This window comes from Diplotaxodon limnothrissa, linkage group LG10, assembly GCF_057381915.1.
Source record: "Diplotaxodon limnothrissa isolate DT_005_m linkage group LG10, D_limnothrissa_male_GT1.1, whole genome shotgun sequence".
In the NCBI taxonomy this organism is placed as follows: domain Eukaryota; kingdom Metazoa; phylum Chordata; class Actinopteri; order Cichliformes; family Cichlidae; genus Diplotaxodon; species Diplotaxodon limnothrissa.
The window spans coordinates 11437561-11455401 of record NC_140605.1 but is presented as its reverse complement, the minus strand read 5'-3'; the positions used below and the strand labels follow the sequence as shown (position 1 = coordinate 11455401).

Sequence of the window (17841 nt, the reverse complement as noted above, 5' to 3'; positions counted from 1 at the left end):
TGGCCTTTTCTGGTAAAGTGTTTTTGCACTAGCCTGAATGCTTTTTATCTGGGGGCGGGTAAAAAAAAGTCAAGCAGACTTTTCTGTTTAACAGTGATGCTTTGTCTTGTAATTCATTTGGCCTGGGAAGCAGCTGTCATGGCCAATAACATCCCATAAGAGCTTCTAGATCGGATGAAAATGTTCCAAGAGGAGAACTTTGAAGCACCTTATGAGACATTTAACTGTTAAATCGGTGATCTCCATGAAAAATTGTGCTGAACTTGGTTTTGTGCTGGAATTGGCTTTGGGATCAGTGGATATTCTCTTTGCAATTTGTTGCTTCTTTCCGTTCAGCTTGTGACAGTTTGCTTTTGGCATGTTCGTTTTACCCACTTTATAATCTTTACCAAGGAACATCCAGTTTTCCAGACTTATTGTTCACCGCAGTTTCATCATCTGCCAGCTCATACTCAGATCCTGCACTGACGCTGTCATCGGGACTTTGTGTGTGCCCAAAGTAAAAACTACTATAAGTACCTAAAGATCTTTGATTAGTGTGATGTCATACTGAACGTGATTCAATATGACATTGTAGCCAAAAGCTGTTTTCACAAATCTTAAAATATGACTAGATTATTCAATTATTTTGGCTCAGAAAAAATGCAACAAGAAGATGAGTGTGGTATCTACATGTAGGTCAGATGGATCCTTTCATGATGTCTGGATCATCAAGTTACAGACCCCTGGGACAAATGTTTGCTAGTCCCTGCCCAGCTTGTTTTGATGATCAGACTTCTTTTCTGTCTTCAATAATCAGACATAACATGCAGGATTGTGGACACACGTGTCCTCAGAATAGCTCCAAATTGAGAGCATTGCACTTTAATGAGTCAATAAAAGCTCTAAAGTACCAGAGTCAGAGCCTTTTTTTTAAATATAACAATTATATTCTAATGTATGTTTTTGTGCTTGCACATGCACCTGTTGCTATCGTGTCTTCTTTTGTTTCCCCCCCTTTCAGTGCTTCTTGACAGCTCCGCAGCGAGTGCTGAAAAGATAATGAAACAGAGCTCAGAGAGGTGAGTTATTGAGGATATCCTGAACTTCTGTCTGTAAGTGCTCCTGTTTTTGCTGCTGTTATCCACTGTTAGCTGCTATTAGTGAAACATTCTTTGAAGTAGCTCAAATAATGTTGGATTTAGACACTTAGTGAATAAACTCTCAAAACTGATCTGAGAAGTGAATCAAACTGTTAATCCCAGGGGAAGTGTTGGTATATAACCAGTTGTTGTTTAGCTGTTGTCAGCTGTCCGGAGAGGGAGGGTCAATTATTTAATCTGCTGAAAATAAATGAGCATATCTGTGTTAAAAAGTCACAACTTGTCATCTATATGTTGGTCGTGGTCTCTTTTCTGCACATTTTCATTTCTTCAGCAAAGACAGCCTTACATACGGTAATGAAACATGGGTATGAGAATTCATATGTGGTGTCTGAGGTGACAGTACAAATCTAAAAGCCTCGTCCTTTGTATACTTAAAGGATTCATTGTTCATGCCTGTGTATCACAGTACATAATGTTTTTGTACAACCCCCCATGACCATATGAGATCTGACCAGGAGTTGCTTTGATGAACCAGTTAAACAAACAAACCTAAGATTGCTCTCAGCTGAGGCACTCGGATGTGTGGACTGGAGAAAAGCAACAACAAAACCTGACATCACGTTTTCATGCAATACATGACTTGGCATCTTGATAAGTGCTTATTCTCCACCTGAGAATTTGATTTGGAAGAATTTAATACATTCAGTACTCACACTGCTCAGCCGGGACATGATGTACATTTTCCAAAAGCATCATCAACTGAATACTGTTTTCCTGGTGAAACATTTATTTCATCTATCATTTACACTAATTTAACCTACACAACAACAAAACAAATCAGAAGTTCCACATTAATCCTACCAGAAGGATTCAAATAAATTATCTTTCAGTTACAAAAGAAAAAACATCAATTTGCTTTAAAAAAAAAGAAAAAGAATAGACTTCAAAACTTTATTCAGCAGATAGTACGCAGTAAAAAGGACTCAAATTTAATCCATAAGAAGATGTTATGCACCTGTAGTGACAACCGGTTTAATGTGTTAGAAAAGTGAGTTTATTATCATTTGGGGGGATAAATGAGTCATGTACAGTTTGATCGTGTCATTGTGACTCATTGAGTGCTATTCACAGTTCTTTGATCAGCATCTACTGAAACTGAAGTGTCAATAGCTACTTTCAAGTAACACGTTAGTCACATATAAACAGAAAGACTTAAACGCACGGACAACATTCATCTAAAAAACATTGACAGCTAGTGTCCAGATTAGGACTCCTCTCTGATTGGAGTGCATCCCGAGAAAAAACTGTTCTGGAAACTCGTCAGGAGTCGTTTCTTCTTCTTGAGGAAGCTGACTGTTGTTTTGTCCTCTTCATCATCGTTGTCCTCCTGCTCTTCCTCTGCCACCTTCAAGTCTGCGGTGGTGTGTCCCATATCTCCAATTTCTTTTAGCACCTAAAATAGTAAATGAGCACAACACTGTTAGCTGGTTATGCAACATGCAAGACATAAACAGTCTAAGTTTACTCTCGATTTTAAGTGTCAGGATGTTTAAAAAAAAAAAAAAAAAGTCTTCTTACTTAAATGCAACCTCAGATGAACAACACCCAGTCATTTAACAAAGACAAAGAAAATCCAGAAGCCGTTTGTGGAAAACTGCAAAAATGCATCCCATGATTCAACAGTTTATAGAACCACCTTCTTTCCTAAATGACCTTATTAGCCTCTCACATCGTAGGTCCCCTCCTTTTTTGCTGATATGCTGCGTTTGGTTTTCTCCAAACGTGGTGCTGTGTATCATCACCAAACATCTCCACTTTGGTCGTGTCTGACCACAGGACATTGTTGCAGAAGTCCTGTGGTTTGTTCAGACAAAACTCTGTAAAGCTAAACTGTGATGCTGTGCTCCATTTAGAGAGAAGACACAAACAAGCCACACTGTTTTTTCTTCCTTTTCATTTAGCTGAAGCTGGTAGAGTATGAAGTAGCTCTGGGTTTTTTTTAGTAGTTCCTCTGAGCACTGCACAGTCTTACTGTGGGATGGATTTGCTGGCACGTCCACTCCTGAGAAGACTGGCAACTGCCTTGAATATTTTCCAGGACTTCAGGTTGACCTTGTGACCCTTTCCAGATTGATGGGCAGCAACAATTGTTCTCCAAGATCATTGATGACGTCTCTCCTGCGTGTGCTAGCATACACCTGAATGACCAGAGCTGCAAACTGCCTAAACGTCTGCTTTCAGAGGAGCTCTCACCTACTGATAATCCAATAATCAACTCAATTTGATTATCAGCACCTGGATGCTACTTACACTCTTAATTCCTCTGGAAACTGTACAGGTGCACTTTTCACAAAAAACTTTGGCATTTTGACATTGCTAAAAAAACAAAACAAAACAAAAAAACCCCAATAAGGTGCAGTATCCCACGTGTTCATCTCTCGTTGTACTTAAATCATTTAGACCCTCTCAAGGATCAGATCCTCCCCCCCTTATCTTGATACTTAAAATCTTAGAACTGATGATTTATACGACTGTAGCAGTTTTTTCTCGCTGCAATTCTATATTTCTACAGTTGAGTTGCCTCATTGAATGAGAAAACTAATGTTAACTAATGTAACTGAGAAATATGTTTACATTCACTCACACGCAGCCTTGGTACAAAGTCCTGTGCATGCCAGTCAACTCTTGTTCTTACCTTTTTTGTGGGAGTGCAAGACGGCGGTTTGAAGAACGTATTGTTGCCTGGACTGGAATCCTGAAGAGATAGAGAGTCTCGGGAAGTGCTTTCTGTGGAGCTTGCATCCTGAAATAATGAACAGTCCCAAATTCAGAACAATGCTCACTGATAGAAATATGCTGGGCAGTGAAAGCCAGACCTGACTACACAGAAACACACCTCTTAGGCTAACATTCACTTCAGTTCTGAGTCTTATTTTCACTTCTTAGGTTTTCAATCATTTTCATTATGAAACAACATGTTTATTGTATAATACACACTATAAAAATCCATCCCAGAAGCGTGCAGGAAATGGCCTGAAATTAAACTGACAACCAAACACTGTGGGGATCCAGTTTTACTCTTTCACTGCATTAAAAAAAATACATGTTGTTTCTAGTACATCAGGCCAGACTTCGGTGGCTGATCTCTAAACTCTTTGTGATGCAATTAATGAGTAAAACTGGAGCCCTGCAGCATATGAGCTTTTATTCTCTTCTAAAGCAGTTAGTAAAAGTTCATTTTAAGCACATTTTTCATACATGAAACTGGTGTGAAATCTGATTCTTATATATTTCTACCCCAAAAGCTAAGAGTGACTGCTATGCTTGTGCAGCTCTAAATCTGCACGGAAATCTTACATCTACACCAACAACCCATTATTTATCCCAAATTAAGAACAGGGAGCAAGAATGAGGAAAAACCTGCCTCAGCGGGCACCTGGTTATCCATATTTCGACACTTCTCGTGATCACATTGGCAGTTCTCCCCACATGTCATCTTCCCTTTGCGGCACCTGCACTGCTTGTTGCTGCAGCGACCTTTACACGCACACTAAAAGAAGAGAAACCAGGTTCATAGGCCTTCTATCCTGATGCAAACAGTTTCATTTCTGTTTTGGTCTGAAATATGTGACATTTTCAAAGAAATGACATGATGATAAGATGCACATGATTTGTTTTCACTGTGGACAGTCTGTTTCTATAAGATCAAGGAGTTCAATTCAAAAAAAGTGCCAGACTCCTCTTCCCGTCTTACCCCGGTTTGTTTCGGTTTCTTTGAGACTCTGCGTCCTCTCTCCTGTTTCTCAGGTCGCCACTCTTCCGTTTCCTCCTCGTTTTCGTCCTCGCTGGGTGACATCAGCTCTTCGATGTTGATGGTCGCATTCAGCTGCGCTTTAGCTGTGGTAAAGCGCCTTGATTTAGGCTACAGAGAAAGCACCATGTTATGTTCAAATAATCATAAATTGAAGCTACTTCAAGTAAATCTGCAAGAAAAACTTACCTTTGGAGGGACGTACTCAAACGAATCATCTGGGTTGTTTTCTTTGTTGGTTTTAGGCACAAGGATTTTCTTCTCACTTGCCAGGTGCACCATTGAGAGTTTCTGCAGACACGGGCAGGTTTAGGTTAGTCATATAACTTAGGTGAAGAGAATTGCAATGCTTTTTTTTGCTTTTCACTATTCAAACCTGCACTGCAGAACTTTTATTTCTTCCTTCTGGCAGTGAGTGAAATTACACAAATACTTTCTTTATGACAGGGTTTCTTTTCATCTAGGCAAACACTTTTTTCAACATTTCCAGCATACAGGTAGTAACTGTAGTCTACTCTGTCTCCACTGCAGCACTTAGCGCCCTCGTCAATAACAATCAAAGACTAGTATGATGCAAAATATGTAGAGATAAGGACATAATCAGGATTGCATGAACGTCTTTAGGGGGGCCTTAAATAATTCCACTTAATTTTATTTATAAAACACCAAAACAACAGTCACCTCAATGCGCTTTATATTGTAAGGAAAAACCCAACCATAGTAGAGAGAAAACCCGAGTAATCAGAAATTTCCCTTTTGAGCAAGCACTTGGCAACAGTGGGAAAGAAAAACTCCCTTTTTAACAGAAAGAAACCTCTGGCAGAGCCAGGCTCAGGGAGGGGCCGCCATCTGCTGCAATTGATTGCTTTAAAAAATTAATAAGAGAAAACACTCAGACTGCCATACTTAACTGGCTGAACAACTGGCTAGTCATGACAACAGAAATATAATGACATTGGAGGGAAAAAAAGAACAACAACAACAAAAAACACCATTACCCGTCTGTACTCTTCATTCTGCTCCACCAGTTTCTGGTTCTGCTCGCTTAATTCCCGTAGCTTTTCAAGCTCTTCCTCCTATAATGATATTACAACATAAGCTCTGGGCACAACTCTGCATTAATTAATTAAAACAAAGAAAGCTAAAGTTAATTAAACCACAAACGGCTGTAAAATCTGTCCAGACAAACCTGAACATTGAGGCGCTGCAGGAGCTCCTTCTCCTTTGAACTCTCCTTGATGGTGAAGTTTGTTTCGTCTGAATCTTCACCGATAGGTTTGTTCTGAAGCTGGTTAAGGAGGTAAAGAACCTGAAGAAACAAGGTAGAAAGGTAAATATATGGAGCTGCGACAGGTCAATATTTTTGAGTCTAAAGCGAGCCCATCTATGAAGCACCTTCTCTTGATGCCTCTGCTCGAGTTCAACCAGCTGCTGCTGGTGCTCCATGTCCATGGTGGACATGACATTTCTCTCTTCAGCCAGCATCTTCCTTAAGTCTTGTGCATTTGCCTTTTCCTGTGTCACCTCGCTCTCTAGCTTGGCATGGGCTGTTTTAGCAGAAACCAACTTAAAAAAGAAAAAAATATTAGATTTTCTTTTCTAAACCAAACACCATTAAGTGATTTGACTATTGTACAATTAAACAATTCAGTTATGGTCATGGAATATATGCATGCATTCTCATTTCATTTTATCTACCTCTGACATCAGGACCTTGAGGGCACACTTGGTCTCAACTATACTGGTGATGTTGTCTATGCGTTGCTTAAAACGTCCCTCGCTGTCTGCAGCGAGAACTTTCTGCTGCAGGTCCGCTATCTGGGCATTCCTGTGAAGGTGCAAATCACTCTGCAGATCTTATAAAACCTTTAACGTGTAGCATATACGCACAAAACAAACGCAAACAGCATTTTAGTCCAAATAAAACAAGCTTGTACATAGCTTCGTTAGCAGGATTTTGCTAATACAGCGGACCTTTTAGCTTGAGTACAGAACCTTTGGCCACAAGTGCAGCATGTGTGATCGTTTGTTCTGGAAAAACAGCCTAAAAGAAAAATGAAGATACCGACTGTGGCTGAGAAACCAGAGAGAACCAAGTTACTGGTTGTTGACAACATTTACACGACTGACCTTCGCTATTTGCATGAACCAAGAAAAAGAAGTATATTAAACGTTTGCGAATTTATTGCAATATTAAACTGATAAAGTGACAGCTCACACATGTTGCATTTAAGTACAGTTATTACTAAAATTGCAACAACTGTACTTAAATGCAACATCAGATGTTTCTTTGCAGCTCTGAACCCTTGGTTTGGTGTAAGTTTGGCATAAACTGGACTCCAAACTTATCTTTTGCTAAAAGCTTGAGAGGCTTCAAGGAAAATCGAAAAACAAACAAACAAACAAAAAAAACCCTGAAATAATCAGTGAACAAATTCAGGGTTTTTTGTTTGTTTGTTTTTAAAACCGCTATTACTTATTACAGAGAGCATCTTAGAAATAGACAATAGAGTTTTTTTCACATATAAAGGGGGGAAAAAAGGGCTGCTTGAAATAGTCATTAAATCACACAAACAGTTTGGACCACAGACAGTAAAAAATATGGATGTACTTTCAGGTTGGAAAAATTCAGCCAATGGGCAAGTGCCTAAAACCTGCATTCTTTGTGAAGGCCATCAGGTGGCAGTAGTTGCAATTAGGCACATAGGCTTTTGGTCCTATAGAAGTCTATGAGAAATCAGCTTTCTGGCCTCACCTCTGTAAACACTTTGCTGCTAGGTTTATGTCCTCAGTTACTAACGACTTCTCAATCACAGGTCATTAGCCACTACAATGCTTTCAGACCCACCCCTCCTCGTCACTTTTGTAACCAAGATGACAGCAGCAGAGACGCTCATCTAAGTGGCCTCGAAACAGAATGAAGCCAGTGGAACTTATCAAACCAAAGGAAATGTCATGGCAGCTAGGTATTATACTGTCTGGTTTTGACAGACTGAGGTGTCTTGTTTGGCTGGTTTTCATGACTCACCTGAGGCCAATTTCTGTCTCCAGGTTCTCCACCTGTTTCGTCAGAGGGGTTTCCAGCACCCCCTGGCTCTCCAGTTCAGATATGATCAGTGTCCGACGCTGCATGGAGAGATGACAAAGTAAATGATTTAACCACATTTCTCTGCATCCATGTCACTTTAACTATTTTATTTAAAAAAGAAAACACTTAATTAGATTTATAGACAAACTCTGCTTTAATGGTCCCCAGAGGAATGTTTATAATTATAGCCAATCAGAGTTCACTGATAGATGATGGCTGTCTCTGCTGTAGCAGAGATGTTTACAGAGTTGCTATTAAAACTAAGAGTTAAGCAAGTTGGTTTTGCATTTAACTCATGTAAATAAGTCACTGTGAATGGATCCAAAATGGACACGATGAGCTGGAAAATAACCACATCTAAATTGGATCTGGTCCTCATCCGGTCTGAATCTGTGGTTCTCATCTGTTCAGATGAGTTCAGTCTTTGAATTTCACACATTGTACCTTTCAAAATATTGTTTAACATCATTTAAAGGCCGATTTATTGAATGCTGCCTGCTGCAGTCTGAATTTAAAAGGTCACAAACATATTTAAGAATCATTCAGCTTCATCTGGAAGATCTCAACTGTGACAGACATTTTTCCATCATTGTGAGCGATTACAACACAACAAATGGTTGATTATTGATCAGCGTGTTACATGTTTAAACACTTACACAGCTCTGTTTCTATCTAGAGAAACAGAGTTAGACACTAAAGATTTTATCCTGAGGCGATTATAAATATACAGTGTAATGACAACTGTCTCTGTCCTTCTATCACTCATTTATTATTCAACTGCTCATGTTACTTAAAAAAAACTTTAGCAAACAAACGGCAAGCTAACGTGTTCTTGAGATTTCAGCGTGTGTAAAAATGTAAACTTCTGTAGCTTAATTGGCTCCACTCTGATCTTTGATAGCCACTTTGTGAATGAGGATATTAAACAGTGTCAGACAGCTGGTTCAGGTGTAGCCAGAGGGCAGAGTCAGAGAGAAACACCAAAGTTTGCAAAAGAAAGCCCGTCAAAGAGTCCGTTTCCACAGTAACCAGCTTAGATCTTAAACCCAGCTAATCCCAGGGTTATCAAACTCAGTGTTGTTAGCCAAACCTGGCACTGAAACAGGGCCTTGCTGCATGTTTCGTTTTCTATAACAACTGTACAGATGTGTCAGCTCACCCTGATTTTGGGAGCCGGCCTCTCCCCAGCCTCCAGCTGCTGTTTGAGGTGGTTGATCTCCTGAGCCAAAACCTTCCTGTCCTCCAGAAGATCATTGAGATGGCGCCGGGCCTCCTCCGTGCTAACCATCACCTCCACCTCGTTGAGAAACCATGTCTGATGACAGAAAAGGAAAACGGTTCATATTGTGAAACTTTAAGTCCGAGTTATCTCCAACACAAAATATTTGACCATTTCTCAAGAATCATGTTTTTCTACCTTCACTCTCGCAGCTGCTCCCTCCATGCCTTTGTTCTGGGCATCTTTGCGCTTCTCTGCTACCTCACTTCTCTTCTGTAGAGCATCTTTTAATCTCTTGTTTGCAGCTGCAGCCTTTAAGCAAAAAAAAGAGCACCTCATAAACAGCTACAAACCTTTTCCAGTGATTCTTCAACCCTATGAACACAAAAATTTCAAATGGTAAAAAACAAACAAACTGTGCAACAGTGAATGGCCACACCTCTTCGGTTTTACGACGCAGGACGTTGGCTTGTTTCTGAAAATCTCTCTCCAGTTTAAGCAGCTCATACTGCCGTTTACGATCCTGCAAAAAAATACAAAATAAACGGATTACAGAAGTCAAAGAACCTCCAGAATAAACAGGTTTTTGACAAGAAAAGGCTAGAGAGTGCAACAACTGAAGTCATCCCTCTTATGTCTCCATAAGAGTCTTATCTCTACTCACCTTCTCCTTCAGCTGCAGTACCTCCCTGTCCTTTTTGTTCTTCCACTGCCTGAATTTCTCAGAGTCCTCTCTCATCTGCCGCATTAGCTGTGTACGTTGGGTCTTCATAGCCTGTGAGAACACAGCGACATTTGAAACTTGTGTCTGTAGTTACTCAAACGCTTTAAAGAAAAACAAAGCTCAGAGTACACGCGATGACGCCATGTGACAAAAGGTTTCTGTACTGCATGCTCACAAAGTGCCATATAATGCAGAAGAGAAATATGTTACTGAACAAAGATAATAGATAAACTATTACATCTATTACTGAGGCTGCTTGATGATCCAAAAATGACTCATCAGTTACATGGTGGCTCTCATCACATTGACTTAATTAGTTTCTGACTATAAAAACAATATCTGAAAACTCTGCCAGAGATTTTTAATATAAACAAAAACTATAATTGTCTGATATGGAGATACGATCACAGGCTCTCGTGTGTGATCTGCAGACAAATCAGCTGCAGGCAGCAGTTAATGATCCTTCCAAAGGTTCACAACTTGTGATCTTGTTACAATTTTAGCTTTCACTAGACAGAAAGAGAGCCTTTGTTCATCAAGACTTGTCATCATGGCTGAAGCCAAATAAACTGTTTGTTAGTTTGCGATTTTATGAAGGAAAAAGTAATTAAAAAAATAAAAATTAAAAATAAAAAAAAATAAAAAAAAGCTGCTCTAAAGTATTTCTCCCATTAAAAATAGCCAACACAAAAACGGTAAAGAAGGAGATCAAATTTTTTAAAACGAAAAGAAAGAGGTAAATATGACATAAAGCAATTCTAAACCTAAAATAAAAGCATGTATTGTATAACAGGCCAGTTGAGATTTGGATTGGTATCACAAGAACTTTGTAATGAAAACGAATCTAAAGAGATTTAAAAAAAAAATAAAAATCAACCATCTTGTTTTCATAATCCCCTAAAGCCAAAAAGCACAATTAGAAATAAGATTTAACTAATAGCCCAGCCCTACACCCTGCTTTTACAGGACTCAGTGTTAGATTAAGCATCTCAGCTGTGGTTTATATCACAATTCCCAACTGTGTTGTTTTGTCTCATACTTCAATTTAAAGATCAGTTTAAAAAACAAAACAAAACCCATGCCACACAAAATATTCAACACACCATTAAAGGAAAATAAACCGTTACCTGTATTTCCTCCATGAGCTTGCTAACTTTCTGAACAGACGACTCTTTGAGTTTCAACAGTTTGGACTGCTCGAGAAGTTTCTTCTTCATGTCTACCAGCTGGCTCTCAAGCTCCTGCAGTCTCTTCCTCCGTTGCTCGCTGAGCCTGGGCGAGGATGGTGGAGTCAAGTCAGGTCAAGTATAAGAACCTGCACGTATATTACAACAAGCACCAAAACAAAGAAAGGGCTTTCCTACTTAGCCTGGTTGGTGTCTTTCTTTGCAGACTGAAGGGCCAAAACGAGTTCCTCTTTCTCCTTCTGCAGTGAATCCACAGCAGACTGTAGAGTTTGTACATTTTTCTGGAAGAGAGTCCGAAAGATTAAAATGTGTCTACCGTTTCATGATATTTTGAAATATGGCTTACACGTATTTGCACTACACTTTGAGATCTGTGTATGTGACAGCCTCTACTAATAAAACCATTTAGAATTTGTTATTCAAGTGGAAACGTCTGCAAAGTTTAAAAATGCCAATAATAAACTGTGACTTGGCAGTCAATAACACCTCGCTTAAACTTGTCTACTGTAGTGAGATGACAGTTAAGTGACTCTGTAATGCTGACCTGGTGCTCAGATTGCATCGGCTCCAGCTGGCTGTCATTTTGGCACATTTTTTTAACAAATGCTTCTTTCAGGCTTAAGACTTTGTTAAGCTCAATCAGCTCCTTGGAGAGCTGGGCTTGCCGCAATGCATGATGGGCTGTGAAGGCTTCTGGGGAGTCCTTTAGGGCAGTGGCATCCTATTTGGAGAGTATTAGAGTTGGAAAACATCTAAAATTACATCTGGTTCAGTCTTCAGTCAAGTTAGTTTGGCCAAGATAAAAGAAATGTGATGCTCCGCTACTCGTGGAAGATACGTTAAGAAAACAAAACTGAAAACATACTGATGGGGATCCCTCTGGTGAACATTTATTGCCATTCCCAGACACTTCAGGTAAATCCTCTCCTGCAGCCACTGCATCAATGGAGGCGGCGATGCCCGCACTCTCATTCTGACAAAGCAAACAAGGAGTAAACCATAACATTCAAGAAGAATATTCAAATTTAATAGTGGAAAAATTGAAGAATTGCAAAATAGTTTAATAACACAGCAGCAAAAGAAAGTTGTCATCAAATTTATTTAACCCATTTCTTTCTATATTTAACATCAGGCAAAGCTCTCTATTTAAAAAAGAAGCACCAATTTACTCTATTATTACTTGACTTATATTTCTTTGACTGGATTGTAATGTAAGAAGACATCCATACTTTGAGCTCCAAGATGATGTTTTGCAGATTCTTCATCACTTCAACATTCTCCTTGAGCTCCTGGTCCTCCAGCGTTTTCATCACTTTCTCCAGATCTACAGTACATCTGAAAAACCATCGGACATCAATGTGACTCAGTGGATTTGTTGACAAGCTGAAATCCTGAGTCAAATTAAAAAATGAAACTGCTTTTTGTAGGAACAGATTTCAGCACAGCTACTGTTAAAGCTTTTTGAGACCTCTTCTAAAGCTTTGCTGGCTTTTTGCTTTAGCAAACTCACGCTGCATGGTGCCGCAGTTGCTCCAGCTTGCTTTGCATTTTCTCATTTGCTTGCTCTGTCTACAAAATAAAACAAACAGCATATAAAAACTATGATGATGCAAAACAGTGGAAATGTAAGAAAGAAACTAAGGTCAAAAGATCAACTGTAAATAATTTGCAACTGTTTTTGTTCGTGTCAAATCCAATCCTTTTGTTCTCATAAGCAGTAATAACAGGATGCTGCTGTGACCAGGCTCACCATAATGATCTTCTCAAACATGTGGGCCGTCTGTCCAGCTGCCTCACTCAGCTCTCTGCTCAGTTTATTGTTCTCATCCCGCAGAGCGCGGTTTCGTTCCAGCAGTTTAGTCACGTTCTCTGCACTCTCTGACCTGCAACAGGGGCAACTATTATGGCCTTTTGCTTTATAGGTGATGTTTATCCTGGCTGCATTTATTTGGCATCCTCTTTGAACCCTGAGGTTTACTGAGAAAGCTGTCTTACCCAGAGAGCACCGGAGCTACTCCTCCACGTGCATGAAGTAGCATCACCTGCAGCTCTTGGACCTACACCAGGGTACCATTGAAAACATTTGGAACATGCTTTAATCTTTTTCAAACTAAACCACTCAATGAAAAACTGCAACACTAGTAATTTGAGTGCTGATGATAATGAGGGCCAACACCCATTTTTGCACCTGTTGTTTCAAGCGGTTCATTTCTGCAGCTCTGGGGTCGATGTTGACAACTGGTTTATTTTTAATCTTGCGAGCTCTGTCAGCATATCGCAGCGTGTTGATGGTTTCCTCCATGTTGGAGTCTGCAGGACTGACGCAAGCAATCATCAAAGTGTGGCTGTTGCCTCCCAGAGAATCTGAGGACAAACACACATATACATGTATACGTTTACAGGGGTGCAGTTAAGTTCTACAATGCATTGTTACCACTTTGAACACCCGTAGCTTTTCTCCCTCAAATAAATAAAAACCTAAGCTTAATGCGAATCCTGTTCAAGGAGTCTGAAGATGTTTCAGTTTTTCATGGTAATGGAAGTGAAACAAGCAGGAAAAAAGAAAATACCACATACTACAAGCCCTACCATAGAAAGGCATAATGTTTGTGTCTGCTGAAAGTAGAAGCGGGCCTATGTGACAACATCTTATGATCATCTCAGTCATACAGGTCTTTCTGAAAGTAGAATGGCAGCCTCCACTTGCTGTTCAAACCTTGTTTGCAGAATGCAGCCATTCAGAACATAGCTGGCTTAAAGGCCTCATATGAAAGGGACCTTAAAAGTCTTGTTTCAGACAGTGGAAGAATCGAGGAATCACACCAAAGTCTGGTATAAGCTAAATAAGAATGATTTAAAATGGAATTATCGACTCCAGCAGAGTCCACAAATACAACTTTAAAGGAATCAGGACAAACTATATGACAGATTTAAAATGTTTTAATAAAATTGGTTTTGCTAGAGAATATAATGAGCAAAACAAAGAAACACTTAAAGAAAAAGAAAAGGGCAGCACATATCCAGTTTAACTCAAATTAAATTCATGTTTGTGAATTATGAGTCTTATTTCTTGCATTTTTCTTCAAATTCAAGATTAAAGGTAAATAAAAGCATCACCAATCCTGGACTCCAGGCATATAAGCCTTCTGAAAACCTAAATAAAACCCTGACTGACTTTGAAAATCCTCACAGTGAGAATGTATCCATGTCTGACCTAATGACCATAATGTAACATCTGGCCATCTACATCAAAGCTTACCTTGCAGCAGGCGGGTGAGCTTAGAGTCTCTGTAAGGAACAAAGGTGTTTTTCTTGCTTTCATCCCCCAAAGCACTGATCACATTTCCCAAAGACAAAAGGCCACGATTGATGCTGATACCTGCACATAAATATGGACGGCATGACCAGAAGTACTGTTATTAAACACAGAAATGTAGCTTAATACACCTTACATAGCAGCACATGTCTCCGTGATAATCGCACATTAAAGGCTTACAACTTTTAACTGATCTTGGTTACCTTCCTTTAAACGATCTCCTTCTGCTTTGGTTTTTTTTTGTCTCTCGGATCCAGCCAGATCCACAAGATGCAACTTTGAAACAACTGAATCAGCCCTGAAACAAAGGATTGTACAAATATTCAGACTGCAGTAGGCAATATTTTGGAAATGCCTGTTGGGTGTTGTAGAATGAGGACGTGCACAAACACACTAACCCAGTTTAAGGGAAAATATTATAGTAGCTTACAAAAGAGAAACACTGAAATTCTGGGCCCACCCTCTGTGTAAATCAACAATTTAGCTGATACAATGTATCTAAAAAGTATTCACAGCGCTTCACTTGTTCCACATTTTGTCATGTTACAGTCTTATTCGAACATGGATTCATTTTTCACCTCAAAATTCAACAAACAAACACCTTATAATGACATTAAAAAACAAGAATATTTGCTGTTAGTTTTAGGTTGTGGTGGTGCCTTCTGTGGTCCTTTTGGTGTTGCTGAGCTGGTGAGTGGATTAGGTTGTTGTTGTTTTTTTTTTTTTTAAAGAACGGACTAGATTGTTGATTCAGCAACTTCATACATTTTCTCTCTTTGTCTGATGTATTCACTATGTTTTTATCAGGCTAATTTAGTCGTCTGTTTCATTTGTTCTATTTTGAAACTTAAACGCTTTAGCGGCTGCCTTTTGTGTAGTTTGCAATATTTGCCTTTTATTTATCTGAAAAAGTCTCATGTTCCTTAAGTACATCTACCCTGTTGAACTTATTATGGGAAATAAATATTTAAATAAAAACAAGCTGCTGATTATTTCACATTTTACTTGTGAGCAACGGCACATTTAAATCTTACAAATATAGTTATCTGGCTTATATCGTGATAGATATCGTTATCGCCTGAAATGAAAAAAACATATCGTGATATGAAAAAATCTCATATCGCCCAGCTCTATGAAAAACCAACAAATGCAAGTTCAACAATTGGAATCAACTCCAGATCTTTTATCTGCCTAATCTCTTAATGAGGCAACAAGCAACACCCGGTCATGAAGCAGCTTGTCCAGTTTCTTTTGACACTTTGACAGTGGGGCATTATGTACAAAAACAACTTTAATTCCTAAGCAGTTCATACAGTTCTTTCATAATACCCCTTGAAATAGAACCAAATGCCTCATGTTGAGGATTACATTAAAAAAACAAACAAAAAAAAACAACAACAACAACAACCTCCTGTGGTGATGTACAAAGGCAAAATAACAGAAACATAGTGTCCAAAGCCGGTTCCAGTAAATCAAAGATTGACAATATAATAACAACCCAAGGCAAAGTTTTTACTGGACAAATGTTAAATTAAAACTGTAACATTTAGAGCAATTCTATAACAAATACCCATAACAGGAATATGAAAATGTACAGAATTCAAATGACTGTCACCTTATATCTGAGCACTGTGAGCAGGTATTCTGTGTCTATATCAGAAAAAAATGTTTGGACAATAAGATGAAACATGTTTTATCAAGGAAAAAGGGAGCCAAACTGACTTATCTGTCCCTCTGCGCTGTTCCAGTGTGATGGTGAAGATAGCATGGGAACGTGAAGAGGCAGCGTTCATGGCTGTGGAGCCCACGGTACGAGCAGAGTTTCCAAGCTCCAGACAGCTCACCATTTCAGGGGCAGAAAATACCTGCTTCTCAGTTAAGCCGACAATCTGGAAAGCAGGACATTTTTAATAAAAGTTCAACTAAAGATGGAGAAAAATGCACATATGTGGTTCAGGTGGGCTGTCAAAAAATTTGAATTTGCTTTTAACATACAAGTCACTCACCTTGATGCCTTCTTTAGGATCTTCCCGAATGCTGATAGCAGGTTTGTCTTTGGATGAACACAGCAAGTCTAATATTTCTTCATTATAAATCTACAATCAAAAGAAAACCTTAACTACTTTACTTTATAGGGCTATTGTACATACACACCACAAACCAAAAACATTCACCAACCTCCAGGTAAGACACTGCCAGACAGAATTCACAGTCTGTCCTTTGCTCCTTTTCTGCAAAGATGCACCTGATAACTCGAGGAATGACTCCAACAGATGGCTCGTTTTCTTGAGCCGTTGTATAGGTTCCTCCCATCGAAAAGGTCTTTCCAGATCCCGTCTGTCCATAGGCAAGAACTGTGGCATGGTAGCCTACAGTAACAATAACATCACATGATGGATGGAGCATAATTAGCTGCAAAATTATTCAATAGATTTAAAGGAATACAAAAAATAAACACAGCTATTTTATTTTTCGAGCCTACATAATCACGTCTCAGGAAGAAGATTAAATCTTAAGACATTCACTTAAAAAGCATCAAGTTAAAAGCTACCTTTGAAAAGCCCAGACAATAAAGGGGAAACCGCTGTACTGAAGACTTCTTCTTGTTCAGCAGTGGGCTCAAATACATAATCATAAGTGAATGCCTTCTCTGTGCCAACAATCACCTGAAACCAAACAAACATGCAGCAGTTTTTACACACAACATGCAATGTAAGTACAAAACGAAAACACAGTGTAGTTTGATTTTGATATATTGTGAGGCATGCCTGTAAAAGAAAGGCAGTTGAGCACCTGTGGCTCCCCAGGGACGAAAGTGAGGCAGGACTGACATCCCTCGTTGATTTCTTTTGGTACTAGTGGGCGACATCGTAAGGCAACTCGCACCGGAATGACCTTCTCATCCTCGTTTGTCATGATGCAATATTCCAATGAATAACTGCAAAACAACAAAATGAAGGGATTACCAAAAAAAGCTGGGCACTGATGTGATTAAAAGGCATGTTACTATATATTTGCAGAACAAATATGTTTAAAAAAAACTTTATAATTTATACAAAATAAAAAAAAGTTCTGAGTACTCAATATTAAGGCAGGTGGTGTAATAGGGACTCCCTGTATGTTCAAATATAAGACTTTACTTTTGCTAGACAATTTGACAGACCAAAAAAACGTCCTAGAAATAAAATAGAAATCTCTTCTGATAGTTTACGGTTACACACTTTATATGGCTGAGTGTCAAACATTTATGCGGTTGTCTTTTTTTTACATAAGTGCTTATTTGTGAAAATGACTTAATAAAATAATGGGTGGTGTCAGTATCTAAAAAATTGCTCCATTATTGACTTCCTATGTTGCGACTCCGTGATCAGTCTCTGTGCACCACAGCTTTCAGCCCTTCTGGAGATTAAT

General features: G+C 39.0%; 1 protein-coding gene across 3 annotated transcripts; it reads right to left on the bottom strand.

The window, feature by feature from the left end:
* Positions 1 to 2349: 2349 nt before the first annotated feature.
* Positions 2350 to 17346, bottom strand: kif4 (kinesin family member 4). 3 transcript variants are annotated; one of them, XM_085363514.1, is made up of 30 exons: positions 17224 to 17346; positions 16982 to 17096; positions 16609 to 16799; positions 16437 to 16526; positions 16153 to 16319; positions 14634 to 14728; positions 14374 to 14493; positions 13303 to 13478; positions 13110 to 13171; positions 12865 to 12997; positions 12625 to 12683; positions 12344 to 12449; positions 11932 to 12087; positions 11659 to 11835; positions 11292 to 11395; positions 11055 to 11199; positions 9868 to 9978; positions 9643 to 9726; positions 9402 to 9515; positions 9144 to 9299; positions 7925 to 8022; positions 6595 to 6724; positions 6292 to 6462; positions 6086 to 6205; positions 5895 to 5972; positions 5086 to 5187; positions 4840 to 5007; positions 4510 to 4635; positions 3781 to 3888; positions 2350 to 2538 (listed from the first exon to the last, which is right to left on the bottom strand). In XM_085363514.1, the coding sequence occupies exons 1-30, from the start codon at positions 17344 to 17346 to the stop codon at positions 2350 to 2352; spliced, it is 3774 nt and encodes a 1257-aa protein (XP_085219640.1). The 3 variants fall into 3 exon arrangements, with proteins under 3 accessions (XP_085219640.1, XP_085219641.1, XP_085219642.1); XM_085363515.1 differs by having other exon boundaries at positions 11980 to 12087; XM_085363516.1 differs by having other exon boundaries at positions 11659 to 11817; positions 11980 to 12087.
* Positions 17347 to 17841: the final 495 nt, after the last annotated feature.

What these genes read in the sequence shown, in the direction of transcription:
- kif4 (XM_085363514.1), bottom strand. Translation starts at nt 17,346, where the DNA reads ATGACAAACGAGGATGAGAAGGTCATTCCGGTGCGAGTTGCCTTACGA. An exon ending in TCGTCCCTGGGGAGCCACAG is followed by an intron (nt 17,097 to 17,223) that starts GTGCTCAACTGC and finishes GTTTGGTTTCAG; the next exon opens with GTGATTGTTGGCACAGAGAA. An exon ending in TCAAGGTCCTGATGTCAGAG is followed by an intron (nt 6,463 to 6,594) that starts GTAGATAAAATG and finishes TTCTTTTTTAAG; the next exon opens with TTGGTTTCTGCTAAAACAGC.